The sequence below is a fragment of the Abrus precatorius genome, unplaced genomic scaffold (genome assembly GCF_003935025.1).
Source record: "Abrus precatorius isolate BTA unplaced genomic scaffold, Abrus_2018 Scaffold9, whole genome shotgun sequence".
Taxonomy (NCBI): Eukaryota; Viridiplantae; Streptophyta; class Magnoliopsida; order Fabales; family Fabaceae; genus Abrus; species Abrus precatorius.
This window is the reverse complement of record NW_020874439.1, coordinates 16,269,297-16,288,334: the sequence shown is the minus strand read 5'-3', so window position 1 is coordinate 16,288,334 and position 19,038 is coordinate 16,269,297. Positions and strand designations below refer to the sequence as shown.

Sequence of the window (19,038 nt, the reverse complement as noted above, 5' to 3'; positions counted from 1 at the left end):
AATAAAAATATATTTTTGAATTTTGAAAAGATTAAATTTAAATTGAAAGAGGATTATTCTTTTTTATTTAAAACTAAATTCATTTTTCTGTAAGGTTGAAATTAGCACATGACTATTCATAAACTCTTATGATCCAAATATTATTAAAGGTAAATCAACCATTCAATTAACATTAATTGGTCATTGTATGAATTAAAAAACAAAACTCACTTCTCAACAAGGGTTCAAATTGACACATGAATATTTAAGTTATAATTCAAATAATGTTAAAAGTGGATCAATCACTCAATTAACACTAATTATTTATTGAGTAGATTTAAAAATATATTTTTTATGTATATTTTTTTTAAAAAAGAAAATAATTTTTTTAACTTTTACACATCTTCCAAATTTGTGAGTTGTCAAAGAAATTATTCACATAATTTATTTACAATATATAGAAAACAACAACAATAATACTATAATAATAAAATATGACAATAACAAAAATAAAGTATAGAAATAAATCAATCTACACAATATCTTAATTATTATTTACATATGTAGTTTTTACCCTTTGCATTGTTCTTATTGTCAAAGTTGAAGACCAAAAATAAAAATAAAAAAATACAAACCCTAAAACACTAAAAGAAATGAAATCAAACATTTTTCTTTCAAAGATATAAAATTTTAAAATTTATTATAAGATTTACTCTAACACAATCCATTAAGATTAAACTTTCATTTATTATTATTAATACAAAAGCAAATTAAAAGCAAGGAGCATGAACAATTTTAAAATACACATTTATTGAGAAGAATGTGGAAACTCACGTAAAACATAATTAAACAAAATATAATGATGTATAGAAAAGATTAGAATAACTTTGTAGAGATTATTTGTTAAATAATGATAAAAAGAATTTATTTATTTATTTATTTTTAAATGGAAACTCTTAGTAATTTTCCTATGCTTGGAAAAAAACTAAGAGTGAGGGTGAAAAAAAAATCAAAATGCAATAAAAGAAAATTTATATGATCAAAATATTTAATTGATAAGTTTTTTCTGGGTTTGTGATTTAAGATTTATTATTGTATTCAGAAAAAGAAGTCAAAAAAACAATAAGAATGAGGTGTCATAACATAGCATAAGAAAAATCACACAATAAAAAAGAATTACTTGATATTTTTGTGATTTACGATTTATATATTGTGCTTAAAAAAAAAAAAAGAAACAACAAGAATAACAATAAAGTGTGAAAAAATAGTGTCAACGCAAATCAACATGCAATAAAGAAAGAGAGAGAGAAATAAATAAAAATAAAATTAATTAATATGTTTTTGTTGGTCACTCTTACTTGGTCTTTAACCTTTGTCCTTTGCTCTTTTTTTTTATTAGTTTTTTTGAGCTTTTAACTGTGTTGTGTTTTCTTTTAATCTCTCTTATGGTGTGTGCTTTAAGAACAAAATGTTTCTTTTAGAAACTTTATTTTTTCAGACATTATCGTCTCGTTCTTTTTTCTTTTGAGGACACTCCTTCCTATTTATATCTTTCTCAACTACTATTATTATTATTGTTGTTGTTAAAACCTTCATCTCTTTTATTTCTTATTTCTCAATAACCACCTAATAACTTTTTTATCTACTAACAAGTGCATTGTGAGGGTTGTTACTTTCCTGGAGCATATTTGTATCATGATAAAGACTATTGCCTTTGCTCCTATGTTTCTTTCTTGATGAATTTCTAAACTCCTTATTGTTAAGAGTGCCTAAGAAATAATAGGATAAAATAAGGCAACAATTTTTGTTTTGGCCTACTAATTTTCTAGTGTTAAGAAAACCACGTTTTTGGAAGAAAAATAATCTTTAATTATTAAAGACCATAGGTCTTGTTTTGGGCCAAAGCTACTTCATTTAACGAAGGGATGAAGCCCAAAATTGGCCCAAGAGATAATACAATATTGTCTAGGAAATAAATGACAAAAGACCGACACACTTGTCTCAAAACTAAATCTATCGAAGATTTAAAAACAACAAAAAGGAAAGGGGGAACGTATAAGAGCAAAAGCAAATATAAGAATTACGATTGGATTAGTGGACAAAGATCAAGCAAGCAATAAGACGAGATGACTCATAAACACTTGAAGATTGAAGGCACCCACTTGATGAAGCTTCTCTCTATATGATTTGTAGAATTTTCAAGGGTAAGGATGAGGTCCACGAAGGAAGAAGTCAATCCTACAATAACAGTGAGGCTACTAGGTGAACTACTCTGTTCCCTAAACCCATTTTGGTTGTCTACACCAGACACTCACTATTATTGGAGTTTAAAATATTTTTTATAATTATTTTATATTATTCTTTACTATATTAGTATTGTTTAAACTTTTTATAAATAAAATAATTTTAAAATATATTTTAACACTAAGAAATACTAAGTATCTATTGTAGACTCTCATTTGGGTGTTAAAATAACACTACTCTACTTTAGCAATAACAGGAACTTTTCTAGAGGCGTTGATGACTTCAAGGTTGACAAACTTAAATATGAGCATATGACATTCTTTGGCCCAAGATTGAGAGCGAGGGCATAGCTTCTCTAAGAGCAAGTGCTTTAATAAATAGAAGATATAGAGCTAAGACTTTTCATGCAAGGCCCAATTGGAAGGCACCATGATAATCTCTAATGATAGTTAAGGAGGAGGCATGAAGGTTAGAAGTCAACCAACTTGTATCAACATTACATTTCACAAAATCAACGAGGGACAACACTAAAAGGTAAACAAAGAACTTAATGCACGTGTTTGTGGTTGAGCTTTAACATCTAGTTCCACTTTTACTTAAGTAAAAATTAGACTGATTTAAGTAAAAAATAAAAAAAAATAACAAATTTTTTTTGCACAAAATTCACTTAAGCGAATTCTAGCAAATTTTACACCTCTTTCCCCAACTTTTTTCTACTCTCTCTCTCTTTCCTTTATGCTTAACACTCCTTCCCCAACCTCCATATCTAATCTTCTTACTTCTCTCATACCCAACTTTTTTTTCCTCCCCCAACCCCCTCTTTTTGCCACTCTCACCCCATACCAAACTCTCCTATTCCTCTCTCCACCCCTACCATCTTCTCTTTCACCTTCACTCTTATACCATTTACTTTTTCCATCTCCAGCCTCCTCTTCCCTCCGCACTCGCCTCCCTTTCTCCTCCCTCTAATGAGAAAAGTGAATTTTGTGTAAAAAAAATTATTTTCTTTATTTTTACTTTTACTTAAGCGAAAATAGAAGTTGACATTCAATTTCTACTACAATGGAAGAGGATTCAAATATGTAATTAGGCCAATTTGAATGAAGACTCTTTCACTTGAGTTGATGTACATATACACTTTAAATGAGTCATTATAGACTAAAAAAATACAGTTTATAGAGTTTTTTTTTTCTAAAATAGGAAGAATTAAAAAATAATTCCTTAAAATAAGCTTTACACACATATTTTATATTTAAAATTGTTTTTATCATATTATTTTAAGTAGAATAATATTTTTCGCAACCGGACGGTCACAACGGTACGGCGAAAAACGCTTTTAAAAATATTAGAAGAGTCATACCAAAGTTTATTTTAAGAAAATCTTGAAAAACTTTTTAAAATATTATGATCTTTGACATCAAAAATGAGTTCGGGAGTTATTTATGTGTGGAGAAGATATTAGCATCCTACAACGTCCGTTTAAAAATGGTTACCTTAAATTAATTGTGCAAATTCATATTAATTTTGAAAAATATTTATTTAACCCCTAAATAATAATTTTTTTTTATTTTCACTTTAGAAGAAGAAAAATTATTTATTGAGATATTGTTTGGGTATCTTAACAAAGAAAAAATTTATTTTGAAAATTATTTTGACTTTACGGGTCTGGTTCCCGCTTCTACGTATCTCCAAGTGCAATAGAGAACTCAAAGTCACGTAGTTCTATCTAAAAAATACGAAATTGGTTAATTAAAGTTAAGTTTAGTAAAGAAAATTTGTTTTGAGATTAAAATTATTTTCATAAAATGTTTAGGATACAAGATAACGCGGTTATACATGTACCTTACAAGAAACAATACAAAAAGTGAAGGAAGACCACATAACTATATTGTAAATCGTTAAGAAATATTTTATTCATAAATGACGTATTTGAATTTGAATTTTGATTTTGATTAATGTTGAAAGAGAATTAAAGATAGCGTAAGCTATACATTAATCTCTTATAATTTATTAGACGATTGAAGGTAATGTAAATTACACAACGATGTTGCAAAAATTTGTATAGTAAAATGAAGAAATGATTAGTTATTTAATTTTTTTTAAAAAAAATTTAGAAATATGACTTAAGACAATTTAAAATATAAAATTAATTCTATTTAATGATATGAATAAATATATTTGAAATGATTAAAAATTAAAACTTCGTTTGATAAATTTATGTTATATAGAACCTAAGGTAAATTTGGTACACGTAGGTTCTAACAATTTATAACACGTAAAGATAGAGTTGCTACATATTAGCATTATAAATTATTGTGTTAGTAAAATAATTTTAATTGATTGATTAGTAAAATAGTAATTATAGAGAATATATTTTGATTGTTTATTAAGATAATTTTCTCATTAATTAAAGATAACATATGAAAAATTAAATATTGCCTAAAGTCTCGGTAACATAGGTACATGTAGACTTTATCAATTTATAACACACTACGGTAGAGAAGCTACACGTTAATGTTATAAATTGATGCAATTATATTTTTTATTTTTTAATCATAAAATAAAATAAATTTACAAAATATATACATTTTATATTCATTAAATAAATAATAACATACTACAAGTGTAATCAAATTATTCCAATATTCTGAATTTACACAAAATAATAAAAAATGCTAAAGAACAAATAAATAAAAAAAAATAAACAAATGAGATAGATACAAGCAAAAATTTAAGAGTTATTGTAGAAACTTTTATTTTTATATTACATTTACATTATTGTACTTATTTTTTATTGCTTTTAATGAAGAAGAAATAAATTTTATAAATAAAAACAGAGGTTAAAGGTAATATAAGAAAAAAAATTAAAGATATGAAAAAGAGAAAAAGAAAAGAATAAAAAAAATAAATGACATGTTTTTAGTAAAAAGGTTAGAGATAGTTTAAAATAAATAAAAACTAAAAGGAATTAATTTTTTCTTTACTTTTTTATTAAAATAATAAAAAAATAGACCCACTGTCCAAAGTAAGGTACGTGGGTTCGAGAATTCAAAGAAACGAATAAAAAAAGAAAAAAAAATGGATCCAAACCCAACGCTGTAAGATTTCAAAAAATTGATTTCATGTTGTAGGCGCTATGATTCCCCATTCTCGACATACAATGCATCTTTAATCAAATCACCCTTCATTTTAATAATAAAATAATAACAATATATTATAAAAAAATATGAATAAAACATCAACCAAAGGACAAAATAACGTAAACTTTCACCTTCCTATTTTATTTTGTTCATTCGCATAAAATGAGAGGTCACGAGCAAAGAAAGAAGAATATCGCAGTATACGGGTTTGAACGGTAAGTGAAGATAATGAAAGAGATGAACTGGTGCGGTTTCTTCTTCCTCCTTCAGTTTTTGATTTGTTTCTCTACTCTATTTTACTTGTGGTTTTGTCTGGTTATGCACTCTTCTGGTCACCACAGCTCCCTTCTTTCATATATTTGTCTTGAAAGCTAGTTGCCTCTAAAAAAAAATTTCTCTCCCTCTCTGAAAAATGGTTGTTGTCTCCTCTCCTTTTAAACGATTTTGCCGCTCTCTTAATTTTTTGTTTATGAAAAGGCCACCCCTTTCAAGTTTCTTCCTTGTGTATTTATATAAGTTACTTAGGGTTTATACAAAATGACAAAAATCTGAGTTTTTTTTTTCTTTTTCATGCTTAAATCGATTTTTGATGCTGGGTATGAGCCTTCATAGCGCAGGACTTTCATTTCCGGAACCAAACTCTTTTTTCTAAAATTTTCTAGTTTTTGTAAAATGATTTTATTATTTTATTTTAAAAATTTTGGAGGCAATCTGGGGAAGGCAAAAATCGGTATTCATAGTTGCCCCTCTTTACTCAGTTCATATCAATTAGAGATATTTTGAAGTTAGAGTTGATGAGAACTGAGTAAAGAAGTGAATCAATTTTTGTCTGAAACGAACAAGGTGTACAAGAAATACAAAGACAAATATAGTAAACACTCAGCTGTTAGAGAAAGTTGTAATTTATGACGATTTGTGTTAAACGAAATGGTGAGACGACATTGACTTTTAACTAAAAACAAAGGTTGCCAAGCAGATACTGGGCTTAAACAACAAGATAGAAGGTGGAAAATGTCAGTCAGGTTTTGGACTATGGAAGAGAAGTAAAATGTGCCAGTCAGGTTATGGACTTTAATAGAAAAGTGAAGTGTGTCAGTCAGGATCTGGACTTTGACAGAAAAATAAAATGTGCCAGTTTGGTTCTGGGCTTTGACAGAAAAGTGAAATGTGACAGTCAGGTTCTAGGCTTTGGCAGAGAAATGAAATGTGCTAGGCAGGTTCTAGGCTTTGACAGAAAAGTAAAATGTATCAGTCAAGTTCTGGACTTGGACAAAAATGTAAAGAGACTTGGACAAGAAAGGTAAAGAAAGTTGATCAAGTTTTGGATTACAAAAGAATATAAAGGGATAGTCAGACTCTGGACTTTAACAATAAAAGTAAGACAGAAAAATAAAGAGATCAATCATCTTCTGAATTTTGTTGAAAGGTAAAGTACCAAGTCAAATCCTTGGATTGAACATAAAGGTTGTGAGGTAGATAATGAATTTAAATTAAACTTCAAAATGTGACAATGGATAAAAATAAATACATGCTAATGTAATGATGCAATTGCATAAACTTGATGAATGTTAATACTTGGAATGAAGTTTATTGAATAATGAGTTCAAATACAATAATAAGACCTATTAAATCAAAACAAACTCTGTCCTCTTTTTTTTGGGGATTGTAATTCTTCCAACCTTATCGAAACATGCGCGTTAAGGTTCATGAACGAGTAACTTTTTTGATTTACATCAATTCTTTCACAAAATCTCAGTTGAGTGAGGCATCGACAAAATTGCACTACCATTTATTTTTGAATCGTCAAGAGGAGTCAACTTCTTCTGTCACGCTATACTTATTAGAAGATTCATCAAACTTACTGTGTAACTTATTATTGTAATCGTATTTTCTTATTACCCTTTTAACAGTTTGCATGTTTCTTTTTAGTATATAATTATAGAAATGACAATAAAAATGCTATTGAAGAAGTTGAGTGAACAAAGTGGTGTATATAAGCTGAATGAAAGGTGACTAAAGTCAAAGATAAATATTTTTGGAACATAGGATGACTGTAATAAAGAAATAATGATTTTACAAAGAGGACTTACAACATAATAGAAAAACAAATACATCAAACAAAAGATTAGAATGACTACAAGAATAACGAAGTATTATGTCGATTAAGTGACGTCTTCTGTAACGACCCTTCTAATACTAAAGCTCTGATATCACTTTATTAATATAGTAACTCAGAAAATACCAAAATCTAGTAAATTTTTTTTTCTTCATACATAGAAATATAAGTATAGGTTCCCTTTTTCTGGAAAGAGAGAGTTAATATACATATCTATTCAACATCTAACCATACCATAGCTAATTATCATTCCACATATCAATCTCAACAGCATAATAGAGTAAGAATAGACACAGCTCATAATATGATAATACCTCGATATATTAAATATCAGTTTGGCAGCATAGTTAAGTACTTAGTCATAATTAAAGACGATTAGCATTATCCAAATACAAAACATAACAGAATAAGACCAGACTTCCTAAGAGCAGTTCCCCTAATGCATAAGCAAATAAAACATCAGTCATGAGGAGAGTAATCCCTAATGGGATTCAACTCCTCAGAAGAAGTAGGGGAAGAAAAACTAAAAGTAGAAGCGGGATCTTTATCATTCTCCTCGATCCATTCAGCAGCGCAAGGGGTGAACAAGTAGTAGGTATCCTCCTCAGAAGGTAGGTTCCATGCCTTCACCTTGTTCGTGTCCATCTATATAGATAAAAGGAAAGCGATACGAAACAACACAAACAAGGGGTGAGTTCTCCAAACACAAACATCATATATAGCCATATCCCAAGGAAGGCGGCGTACAGTCACATCTCAATCTAACAATCCACATTCAGCATCATCAAAGATTTAATCGTATAATAGGGAGATAAATGTAATCATAATCATAACAAATCTCACAAATATTCAATCATCCCTAATAGTAATGCATATGATGCATGAATGCAGGTTTCGATCTCATCCATAGAGTCACTCATGTGTTAATAGCGTGAAAATGATGCATGGGGATCCCATCACTTTGTGACTGGCGACTTGCCCAGCTTTTACCATAGAGTCTCATAGATAGATTCAAGTCGTGATGCGATCGGAGGGCTCCATTCCCTGCATTTAGATTGGCACAGTAGAATAGAATAGAAGCAGTATTTAGCTTTAGTAGAACACCACTGGTGTTTGGCCCAAGATGGGTCTCTTCAGGAATGGACCTCGACGACCATAGAATGTGCGGTCCTTGTCAGGTTTGGCTAAGGTTTGCAGTGGGTCACGACCTGGCCACAGAGGCACATCACTGTTGCCACTTAGGTCGACTATTCCCCCTTTTGCCACCCCCAGTAGATCTACTCGGGACCGAACCTACAACACCTCCAAGCTGTGCCTCGGTAATGCCTCCAAGTCGTTCAAAATAATAGTATGATGCATGAAATGATATTTTTCAGTTTTCTTTGATAGTTTTCTCATTTCATGTAGCCACTTAGATGCTAGGCACAGTAGAATAGAAGCCATCACAGGGCTTAGTAGCATGGATAGATTCCATGAGTTTCATAGTAGCATGGATAGATAGATTCCATAAGTTTTCATAGCAATTTCAATGAGTTCATAATAGTTCAAAGTAATATAGTTTCAGGAACTCATAGCTTAGAATAGATCTTTCATCATAGATTCATAGTTTTATGGTTTTATATTTTCCCACTCATGGATAATTTTAGTGCAGCATATAATATATTGGACCATAACATAGGCAATTCATTCAAGCCTTGTTGATTCATTTCCTCTTTCTCAATTCACTTTTTCTTTCACATTTCAAGTCCAATCTATCTTTCAATTTAGTACAATCCCATTTCTCAATCCTTGCAATCTCGCCATTCAAGTTCATCTTAACCATTACATTTATTTCCATCAATCTCTAACACCTTCTAAACCATAAATCATTCAACTCAAACTCTTGCTCTCTTGATTTTTTCCTCTCAGTTTTTCTCTCCATAAAAGTACGATTCATAAAACTTAACTCCTCTCTAAACCATCAATTAAACAAGTTAATTCACAATAATCTAAGGGTGTTACCTCTCAGTTTTTCTCTATTTATTAGGGAAGATCAATCAAACTTAGGTTCTTTCTATACACCAACTTAATCAACTTAGTTCACAAATGTTCAAAGTCCTATCCTCTCGGGTTTTCACACTTTTCTTATAAGATATATGTGGTTTCTTCACTCCACTTACTCAACCACTCAATATATGTCAAATTCATAATATTCCCAATAATTCCATTTAGGTCCAAGGTCCTTTTTGATAATTCAGCCCTCAAGGGCTCTAGATCAACATCAATATATCATTGTATAATTATTTTTTCGTTGCACAATCTCTTGGTTCATCAAGTCTTTTGTAGTAAGATGCAAATGATGCATGTAGTATTATCAACATGGCCATTTCTTGGCATAATCATAATAAATAGTAAGTCATTCAAATTTTCCAACCAAGTGTCAATTCAACCTTTTCACGGTTTTTCAAGGAATAACACAATTCATGAATAGTACACTATTTCACATCACTTCTAATTTTTTCAGCAACTCATTAAAGCAAACATCACCAATTTCAAGTACCAATACCAAGCAACATCAAGGTCAATCACAATCAATTTTACAATCAATCATTCAATCACACACTCAACCAAGTCCCACACGGTTCAAGGCATCTAAATCAAGACAACACATTTTCAAGTTCAATCTTAGTTTCCTTATAATGCAAGGTCCACACAAAATATTTTTCTGAATTTTGCAATACTTTTTAATGTCAAAACCGAGACCATCCAAATCCATTCTCACTTTTTCCTTTTTAACATTTTCTCTCATTACTCTTAATAAACTTTTCAAACTATTCCAAGGTTCCAAATCATATTAAGTTCAACCTTTTTCCTCATAATATTCAGATCTGTCCAGCCTTCAAAATCTCATTATTTGTCTAATCACTAACAAGCAAAATAGGGAAAACTCATCATGCAAACACAAAGTTCTATCATCTAAGTGCAGTATTTTAATTTTCAGCAAAGGACTATGTTTAAAAAGTGTAATCCGAGACAACGCAAGGGCAATTTAGTATTCAAACTCTCAAAATTACTAAAGGAGTTCTTTTTATGAAATTAAGTTTGGTAACAAAGTGTTCAAGACATGCAAACTCACGGTTCTAAGGTCTCAAGGGTAGATTTTTGTTTACTCAAGAGATTTAGCAAGAAAACTTCTAAACCGAAACTTGTACAAAAGGTTTCCAACATACTTTCAAACTCAAAATTTCGTACAAAGTTAGGATGTCACATGCAAGGGTTAAAAATTCAAGCTTTCTAAAGAATCTCTTCACACAAAACCAAAATCGAGACTTTGAAAGTGAGTCAAATGATTTTCAAGTGAAAATCCAGCAAGCAAGTGAAGGAATACAACATGCAAACTCATGGATCATGGCTTTGAAGATGGATCTTCATAGGAATCAAGGATTTCAAACATGCAAAGGCAAAACTGAAATATTTTCAAGGAAGAAATTGCAAGCACTTAATAAAGTTCCAAGCTTTGAGAGAAATCAACAGATCTAAGCATGAAACTGAAAATTTCAAAGAGATTAAATGGAGTACAAGACAAATACTCAACATGCAAATGAAGGAAATTGTCTTCCAAACTCATGGTTACTTGATATCAAGGGTGGATTATCATTGGAACAACAAACTCATCCAAAGAAATGAAAAGCCGAGACATTCACAAAGAGTATACAACATGCAAATGTTCAAAATGCAAGCTTTTAGAGAGATTACCTCCTTTTCACATAAACCGTAAACTTAGAGGTAAATAAAGTGAAGAAATCAAGTAGAATTTAACATGCAAATGGTACAATGAGCTTGTTCAAAGTTATTGGAGATAAAGATGGAACCTTTACAAGATTTTACATAGTTTTCAACCAAGGAAAGCAAACAAAGGAGTAAAGGATGAGAACTCCCCCTTGCCTTTGAGTTTTTGGGCGAGAAATTGAAGAAGGAAGAGCTGGAATTTGTGGATCTCCAAAGAAAGCTTGCTGGACCGTAAAACAGCAACCAAGATCTTCAAGTTCTTCCTCCTAGGTGAGTTTTTTCAACACGAAAATTGGAGGGATGATGGAGGAAGAAGTTAGTGATGGAAGGGTGAAGTGTTTGAGTGATTTGGATGAAGAAATTGTGGTGTTTGAGGGGCTGGAAGCTCTCGATTTTCTTGAGAGAATTTGAGACTTTGAGAGAATAGGAAATGATGAAGTAAAGTGAGAGAAAGAGAAATGAGGGTCACGATTTTTGGCTTCTAAAATGAGCAATTGAATTTGGTAAGTCTATTTATATGGAGGGTTAATGGTTCTAATGGCCAATTGCCACAAAACACTTATGATTTGGCTTACTTGGCAAGGTTCCAAAGTTGAAAAACTGCACAAGGCTTAATTGGTGCAAAATTGAAGTGAATATGATACAAATGGTGCAAGAAAAGGGTGTCACGGTTTTTAGTATAGGAGTAGTGAATTTTAGGGAAACTTGCAAGAAAAGTTAGTACATTTTGGCAAGCAAGATGCATGGAATAATTTAGGGCTTCATGCACACGGTTTTGGTGGGGCAATTTCCAAAAATCGGTACAAAACTCCAAGGTTAAGATTTTGGGCAGCAAATGCATGTAATTTGATTGGCCGGAAAAGAATGCGACATGACTAGGTTGACATGTGGACGAGACATTTGATGTGATGCTAATTTCAACAAAGACAATTAATTAAGGTAATTATGGTGTCTGCAATTTGGAAGACATGAAAAGAAAGTTCTGAAATGACTTTGCCGGCGAATCGGGAGACAAGAATCTCTTGCTTATAATTCTAGTGGTCAGTACTAGATTTTGGAAGATTCAGGTAATCATGGTGTTTTCACTTTAGGGGATAAGAATATTTTGCATGAAAATCTAGTGGCCGATACTAGATTTGTAAAGATTTGAAGTAATGATTACAGAACTAAGTAATGATTACAAAATCTTTAGAAATGATTATAAAATCTTTTGAAATAAATATAAAATCTTTTGAAATGATTATAGAATATTTTGAAATGATTACAAAATCTATGTAATGATTAAAAAATCATTTTGCAGTAATTACAAAATCTTTTGAAATAAATATGGAATATTTCGTAATGATTACAAAATCTTTTTGCAGTGATTACAAAATCTTTTTGAAATAAATATAGAATATTTCGTAATGATTACAAAATTTCTTTTACAGTGATTACAAAATCTTTTGAAATAAATATAGAATATTTCGTAATGATTACAAAATCTTTTGAAGTAAATATAGAATATTTCGTAATGATTACAAAATCTTACATTTTTCGAGAATGATAATTATGATTTTTCAATAATTTAAATAAGACAAAATATAGTTTTTTGAGCAAGATTCTCAAGGGTATTTTTGGGTAATTAAGTTGAAAATAATCAGGGAAATTTTGCAAAACTTAGAGATCAAGTCACTATTTTCCTCAGTGAATAAAAATAGAAAATTCAGCATCTATCTAATTATTCCGACACTAGCAAGTCAGAATCAGCAAATAATTAAAATTCAAGAGCTAATAGCCAACTAACAAAAATTTGGGGCGTTACATCTTCCAGATGAACAGTGCTAATCTTCCATGTAAGTTGATCATCCATTAACAAAATTGCCAAATAAAATTGCCCCAGTGTGGTATTTTGAATTCATCTTCCGTTTGATTCAACTCAACCTCTCAAAATTGCCCCAATTTAGTATTCTAGTCCATCATATTTTCCAACTTGAACCGCTTTCTTGTAACTGAAGTGATTGCACCTTCTAAACTGCCCTTTCAGGTTTTTAGTTCAGTGTAGTATTTATTTGACCTTAATTTTTGCCTGAGCCGCTCTTTCGAGCTTTCAACTCACCAGGTCGTTCTAACTTTTCCCTAGGTCATCCTTTCAGGTTGTCAACCTAGCGAGCTTTTTTTTTTTTTAAGCATAGTATTTTTTGACAGCATCAGAATTGATGGGGTTTGGAAGATCTTGTCCATCCATGTTTGTGAGGATTAGAGCTCCTCCTGAGAAAGCCTTTTTCACAACATATGGTCCTTCATAATTCGGAGACCACTTGCCACGATAATCTTTATGCGTTGGCAAAATCTTTTTGAGCACCATATCTCCCTCACTGAATTCTCTTGGTCAAACCTTTTTATCAAAAACTTTCTTCATCCTTCTCTGGTATAGTTGATCGTTAACGCATTCAATCATTTTCCTTCAATGAGATTCAATTGATGAAAATGAGCTTGCACCCATTCTGTTTCCTCCAATTTGGTCTCCATTATTACTCTTAAAGAGGGAATTTCAACCTCAATTGGAAGTACTGCTTCCATTCCATATACCAAAGAGTAGGGAGTTGCCCCAATTGAAGTACGAACTGAAGTTCGGTATCCATGCAAGGCAAATGACAACATTTCATGCCAATCTCTGTACATCACTACCATCTTTTGGATGATCTTCTTAATATTTTTATTGGCTGCTTCGACTGCTCCATTCATCTTTGGGCAATAGGGAGAGGAATTATAATGTCGAATCTTGGAATTGTCACACAATTCTTTCATCATTTTGTTGTTTAAATTAGTGCCATTGTCTGTTATCAACTTGCTTGGAAGGCCATATCGACAGATCAAATCCTTTTTAATGAATCTCACCACCACATTTTAGGTCACACTAGCATATGAAGCAGCGTCAACCCATTTTGTGAAATAGTCAATAGCAACTAGAATGAAGCGGTGACCATTAGAGGCCTTAGGTTCAATGGGTCCAATAACATTAATTCCCTACATTAAAGGCCAGGGTGATGATAAGACATTCAAATTTGTTGAGGGAACATTAATATTGTCAGTATATGTCTGGCATTTATGACATGTCTTCACATAATGAAAGCAATCGGCCTCCATTGTTGATAGTCATATTTTAATACATCTTTCTCTCTATGTTTTCGATTTAATTGAGTCTTTTTAGTATATTATTTTGATGTGTTAGTTTAGATTTGTGTTGGTAAGTCATTTAGGATTTAAAATTAAATCTTTCTTAATTTCCGCCATAAATTCTTATTTTGACACAGTTTCTTGAAAAGACCATATCTGGAGCTACACTACTCAGAATTGGACAAAATTGGTGTCCCTAGAAAGATAAGAGAGAGATCTACAACTTCTCTGTTGCAAGAAAAGCCCAGTTCGAACATCTTCAGGCCTAAAACTGTGTCACAATGTTACGGTCCTGCAATGAATTTTTCAGAATTTGGTTTTATTGTTGACATTACTTAATTAGGGTTTTAGGAACCTCGTTAGGAAGCTGGGCCTTAATTAAGCCCAATTATTTTGTCTTTAAATAGGGTTTATGATTTCGCGTGGGGATATTCTTCCCTCTTTTTTGCCTTAATTTTCAGAATTTTAAATAAAAAGCTTTCGTAAGGATTCCTCTCGTCTCCCTCTCTTTTATTTTCGGAAACTTCATCCCCTTCTCTAATTGGTCGAGCAACATGATTATGAAGCAAGGCTAATTCATCAACCGGTTCAAGGTTTCAAAAACTACATTGCATTCGAGTTTCAAAATAGGTTTTATCGAATTCCTCCTTTCCTTCCTCTTTTCTAATTAGGTTAATTACGTTTTTCATGATATAGAATTTTTGTTGCATCCTAAATAGAAAGAATAGGTTAATTTCAGATTTGAATTAATTGGATTCACCTAATTTAATCAATCAATTGTTCTAAATTTTGTTAAAGCATTGGGTTTGCGATTGCGGTTCTTGTTTTGATGGAATTCATAATCTAGATTTAGATTTTAGGGTTGTTGATGCGCATTGAATTAGTGTGATTGGAAATTCGTTGGGATCATATTTGTGTGAACGACGAGAATTGCATTGTAAGGATTGAGATCTTGAATTGGTTGAATTTCATAATCCTTAATTTTCATTTTTGTTATTTTGTCGTTTAAATTCAAAACAAATCCTCCCCCAATCTAATTTGAAATTGCATGATGGAACTAAAAATAAAATGCATTTTATGTCCTTGAGAGATGACCTAGGTTTGCTTCTTGTATTGCACAAATTTTTGAGAAAATCTAGCTTGTTTGATACCATTGCGACGTGGTTATCAATTTTCAACCAATAATATCCAACCCTTAGAATCTTCATTGCCATGGCATGTCCATTGGCATGAGTCCCAACTGAACCTTCATGAATCTCTTCCATGATCTTTCGTGCTTCTGAAGCATTCACACATCTAAGCAGAACCATATCATGATTCCTTTTGTAGAGCACATCTCCATTCAGAAAGAAACTCACTGCTAACCTCCTTAATGTCCTTTTGTCATTTTCAACAGCATTTAATGGGTATTCTTGTTGTTTTAGGAAATTTTTAATGTCATGATACCAAGGTTTACCATTAGATTCTTCTTCAACCATTTGACAATAGGCAAGATGATCAAGCTGTTGCATCTTTATGAACGACATGTCTTCTTTTTAACTCACTACAAACATTGATGATAAAGTGGCTAAAGCATCACCCAATTGATTCTCCTCACGAGGAATATAATGGAAAGTAATTTCATCAAAATACTCCACCAACTCTCTAATATAGGCTTGATAAGGGATCAATTTGGCATCGCGAGTCTCCCATTCACCTTTCAGTTCGTGGATAACCAAAGCTGAGTCACCACACACCTCGAGAATTTTGATCTTGGACTCTATAGCTGCTTGAATTCTTATAGCACATGCTTCATATTCAGCTATATTATTTGTACAATCGAATGATGATCTAGCTTTGATCAGGATATATTGCTTCTCTGAGGAAATCAGTATAGCACCAATCCTATGTCCGAGTGCATTAGAAGCACTATCAAATATCATGACCCATTCATCTTTTGTTGAAAATTCTTTCTCATTAAACAATGCCATTATATTTTCATTAGGAAATTCGTACTGTATTGACTGATAATCATTCATCAGTTGATGAGCTAGGAAATCTGCGAGAGCAATGCCTTTGATTGCTTTTTGGGTAACATACATAATATCATATTCTGACAAGAGGACCTGCCAATGAGAAATCCTTCTAGTAAGGGCTGGTTCTCAAAGATGTATTTGATTGGATCCATTTTTGTCACCAACCAAGTTGCGTGACTCAACATGTATTGCCTTAACCTGCGAGTTGCCCAAGCTAAGGCATAACAGGTTCACTCTAACAAAGAGTATCTAGTTTCATAATCAGTGAATTTTTTGCTCAAGTAATAAATGGCGTGCTCTTTCTGACCCGATTCATCATGTTGATCTAAAACACATCCCATAGATCCTCCTAACACTGTCAAATACATAATAAGCGGTCTCTCTGGCACTGGCGGCACTAGTATCGGAGGATTTTGTATCTTCTCAATAGCTTCTTGACAATCTCCATTCCATTCCATTGGCTGATTTTTTCGTAGCAACTTAAAATTGGTTCACAAATGGCAGTTAGTTGGCATATGAGTCAAGCAATATAATTCAGTCTCCCCAAAAATTCGTGAACCTCCTTTTCAGTGCGAGGAGGCAGCATTTCCATGATTGTTTTTGCCTTGTCAGGATCAACCTCTATTCCCTTTTGACTGACTATGAACCCCAACAACTTGCCTGATTTCACCCCAAAGGTACATTTGGCAGGGTTCAACCGCAATTTGAATTTCCTCAACCGCTCAAACAATTTGTGTAAATTTACAACATGGTCTTCTTCAGTCATTGATTTGGCAATCATATCATCCACGTAAACTTCAACCTCCTTGTGCATCATATCATGAAATAACATCACTATCACCCTTTGATATGTTGCCCCAGCATTTTTCAAACTGAAAAGCATGACCTTACAGCAAAAGGTACCCCAAGGTGTAATGAATGTGGTCTTTTCCATATCCTCTTCAGCCATTTTGATTTGATTATAACCCGAGTAACCATCCATAAAAGAGAAGAATGAATGTTGAGCTGTATTATCTACTAGCATATCAATGTGAGGCAATGGAAAATCATCTTTAGGGTTGGTTCTATTTAGATCCCGATAGTCAACACACATCCGAACCTTTCCATCTTTCTTAGGAACTGGCACAATGTTAGCAACCCATTGAGGGTATTTAGCAACAATAAGAAAACTTGCATCAAATTGCTTCTTGACCTCCTCCCTAATCTTCAATAATATCTCAAGTTTCATTCTCCTTAATTTTTGCTTAACTGGGAAACACTCTAGCTTCAGTGGCAATTTATGCTCAACTATATCCACATCTAGGCATGACATATCTTGATAAGACCATGCAAAGACATCACTATAATCATACAAGAGTTTAATCAACTTGTAGCGCTCTTGTTTTTTCATGGAGGTGCCTATTTTGATTTCTCTCTTATCATTTTCAGTCCCTAAATTAATCGTCTCAGTGGGTTCATCATGAAGTTGAATCTTGTTTGGAGGGCAAGTGTACCGATCGAGAAATAATAAAGGGTTCTTAACTTAAGTTCCCGAAATATCGTCCCACAAGGATTGATTTCTAATTACTAAGAATTTCCTAATTCAATTGTTTAAGCTTCAAAGATACGAGATTAATTAAAAACAAGAATTTATAAAACTAAGAGTAAGGAATACAATGCACATCTTGGTTAAACTTATTGGAGAGGAACCTAGGGCATATGGGTTTTCTCATTCAATTCTTTATGTTATTTTTCTATTTAACTCTAAATCCGATTTCCTTAAGATTACCAATCATTGATACGAATATTATTAATACCTAATGGTCATGCAATATTAATATTATTTTCTCTAAATTAATATCCCCAATGGTCATGCAAGACATTAATTTGAGAAAGCTTAAGGAACCGATGAACTTGTTAATTTAATAACGATTAGAAGAGAAAGCTTGGTTTGGTCCACCTAATTCTTTGTCTCGTTTTACCCTATAGATCTATTAATTAACCGAGGTACGGTTGCCTGACGATATAATTAATTAGGATTAAGAAAAAAGCGTAATAGGATAAAATCTAATCACAAAACGGAAATCAAATTTAAATTCAAATATCAAAATTCCATAAATTCATGAACAATAGTTCCCATAGCCGTAGCTATGGACTTAGTTACTCATGCTAAAGAAAAGAACTAAAACAATCATAAACAAAGCCATAATCAAAAGAAATAGCAAACTAGAGTGTGAGATGTATTCTCTGTCTTCAAGTAAGATCGCTTAAAGTTTCAAGTCTCGCCAAGCATGTGCCAAGGATCCCGTGCAAGAGAGACGAGATCAAATGTATTCTAGAGTCAAAGCTAAGATGTCAAAACGGTGTCCCTAATGGTGCCTCAGGTCTTCCTTTTAATAGGGTTTGAAAACCCTAAAAACTCTTCATAATTGGACTTCCCGTAGATGATCACGGCCGTGCAAGGCCTTAAGCACGACTGTGCATGGGCTTAAAGCACCCCCGTGCTTATTGAATGGGTCTAGGCGTGCTGACTGCTGCGAAGCTCTAATCTTCCATCAATTTGGGCCCAGAATGCACCCAAAATCCACTTGCGGCCTCTTTATACCAAACTGCATAATTAATATATAAATTAGTGTAA

At 32.2% G+C, this 19,038-nt stretch overlaps 1 protein-coding gene across 1 annotated transcript; it reads right to left on the bottom strand.

The window, feature by feature from the left end:
- Window positions 1–15,941: 15,941 nt before the first annotated feature.
- Window positions 15,942–16,879, bottom strand: LOC113850890. Its single transcript, XM_027481414.1, has 3 exons — window positions 16,729–16,879; window positions 16,583–16,635; window positions 15,942–16,511 (listed from the first exon to the last, which is right to left on the bottom strand). The coding sequence occupies exons 1-3, from the start codon at window positions 16,877–16,879 to the stop codon at window positions 15,942–15,944; spliced, it is 774 nt and encodes a 257-aa protein (XP_027337215.1).
- Window positions 16,880–19,038: the final 2,159 nt, after the last annotated feature.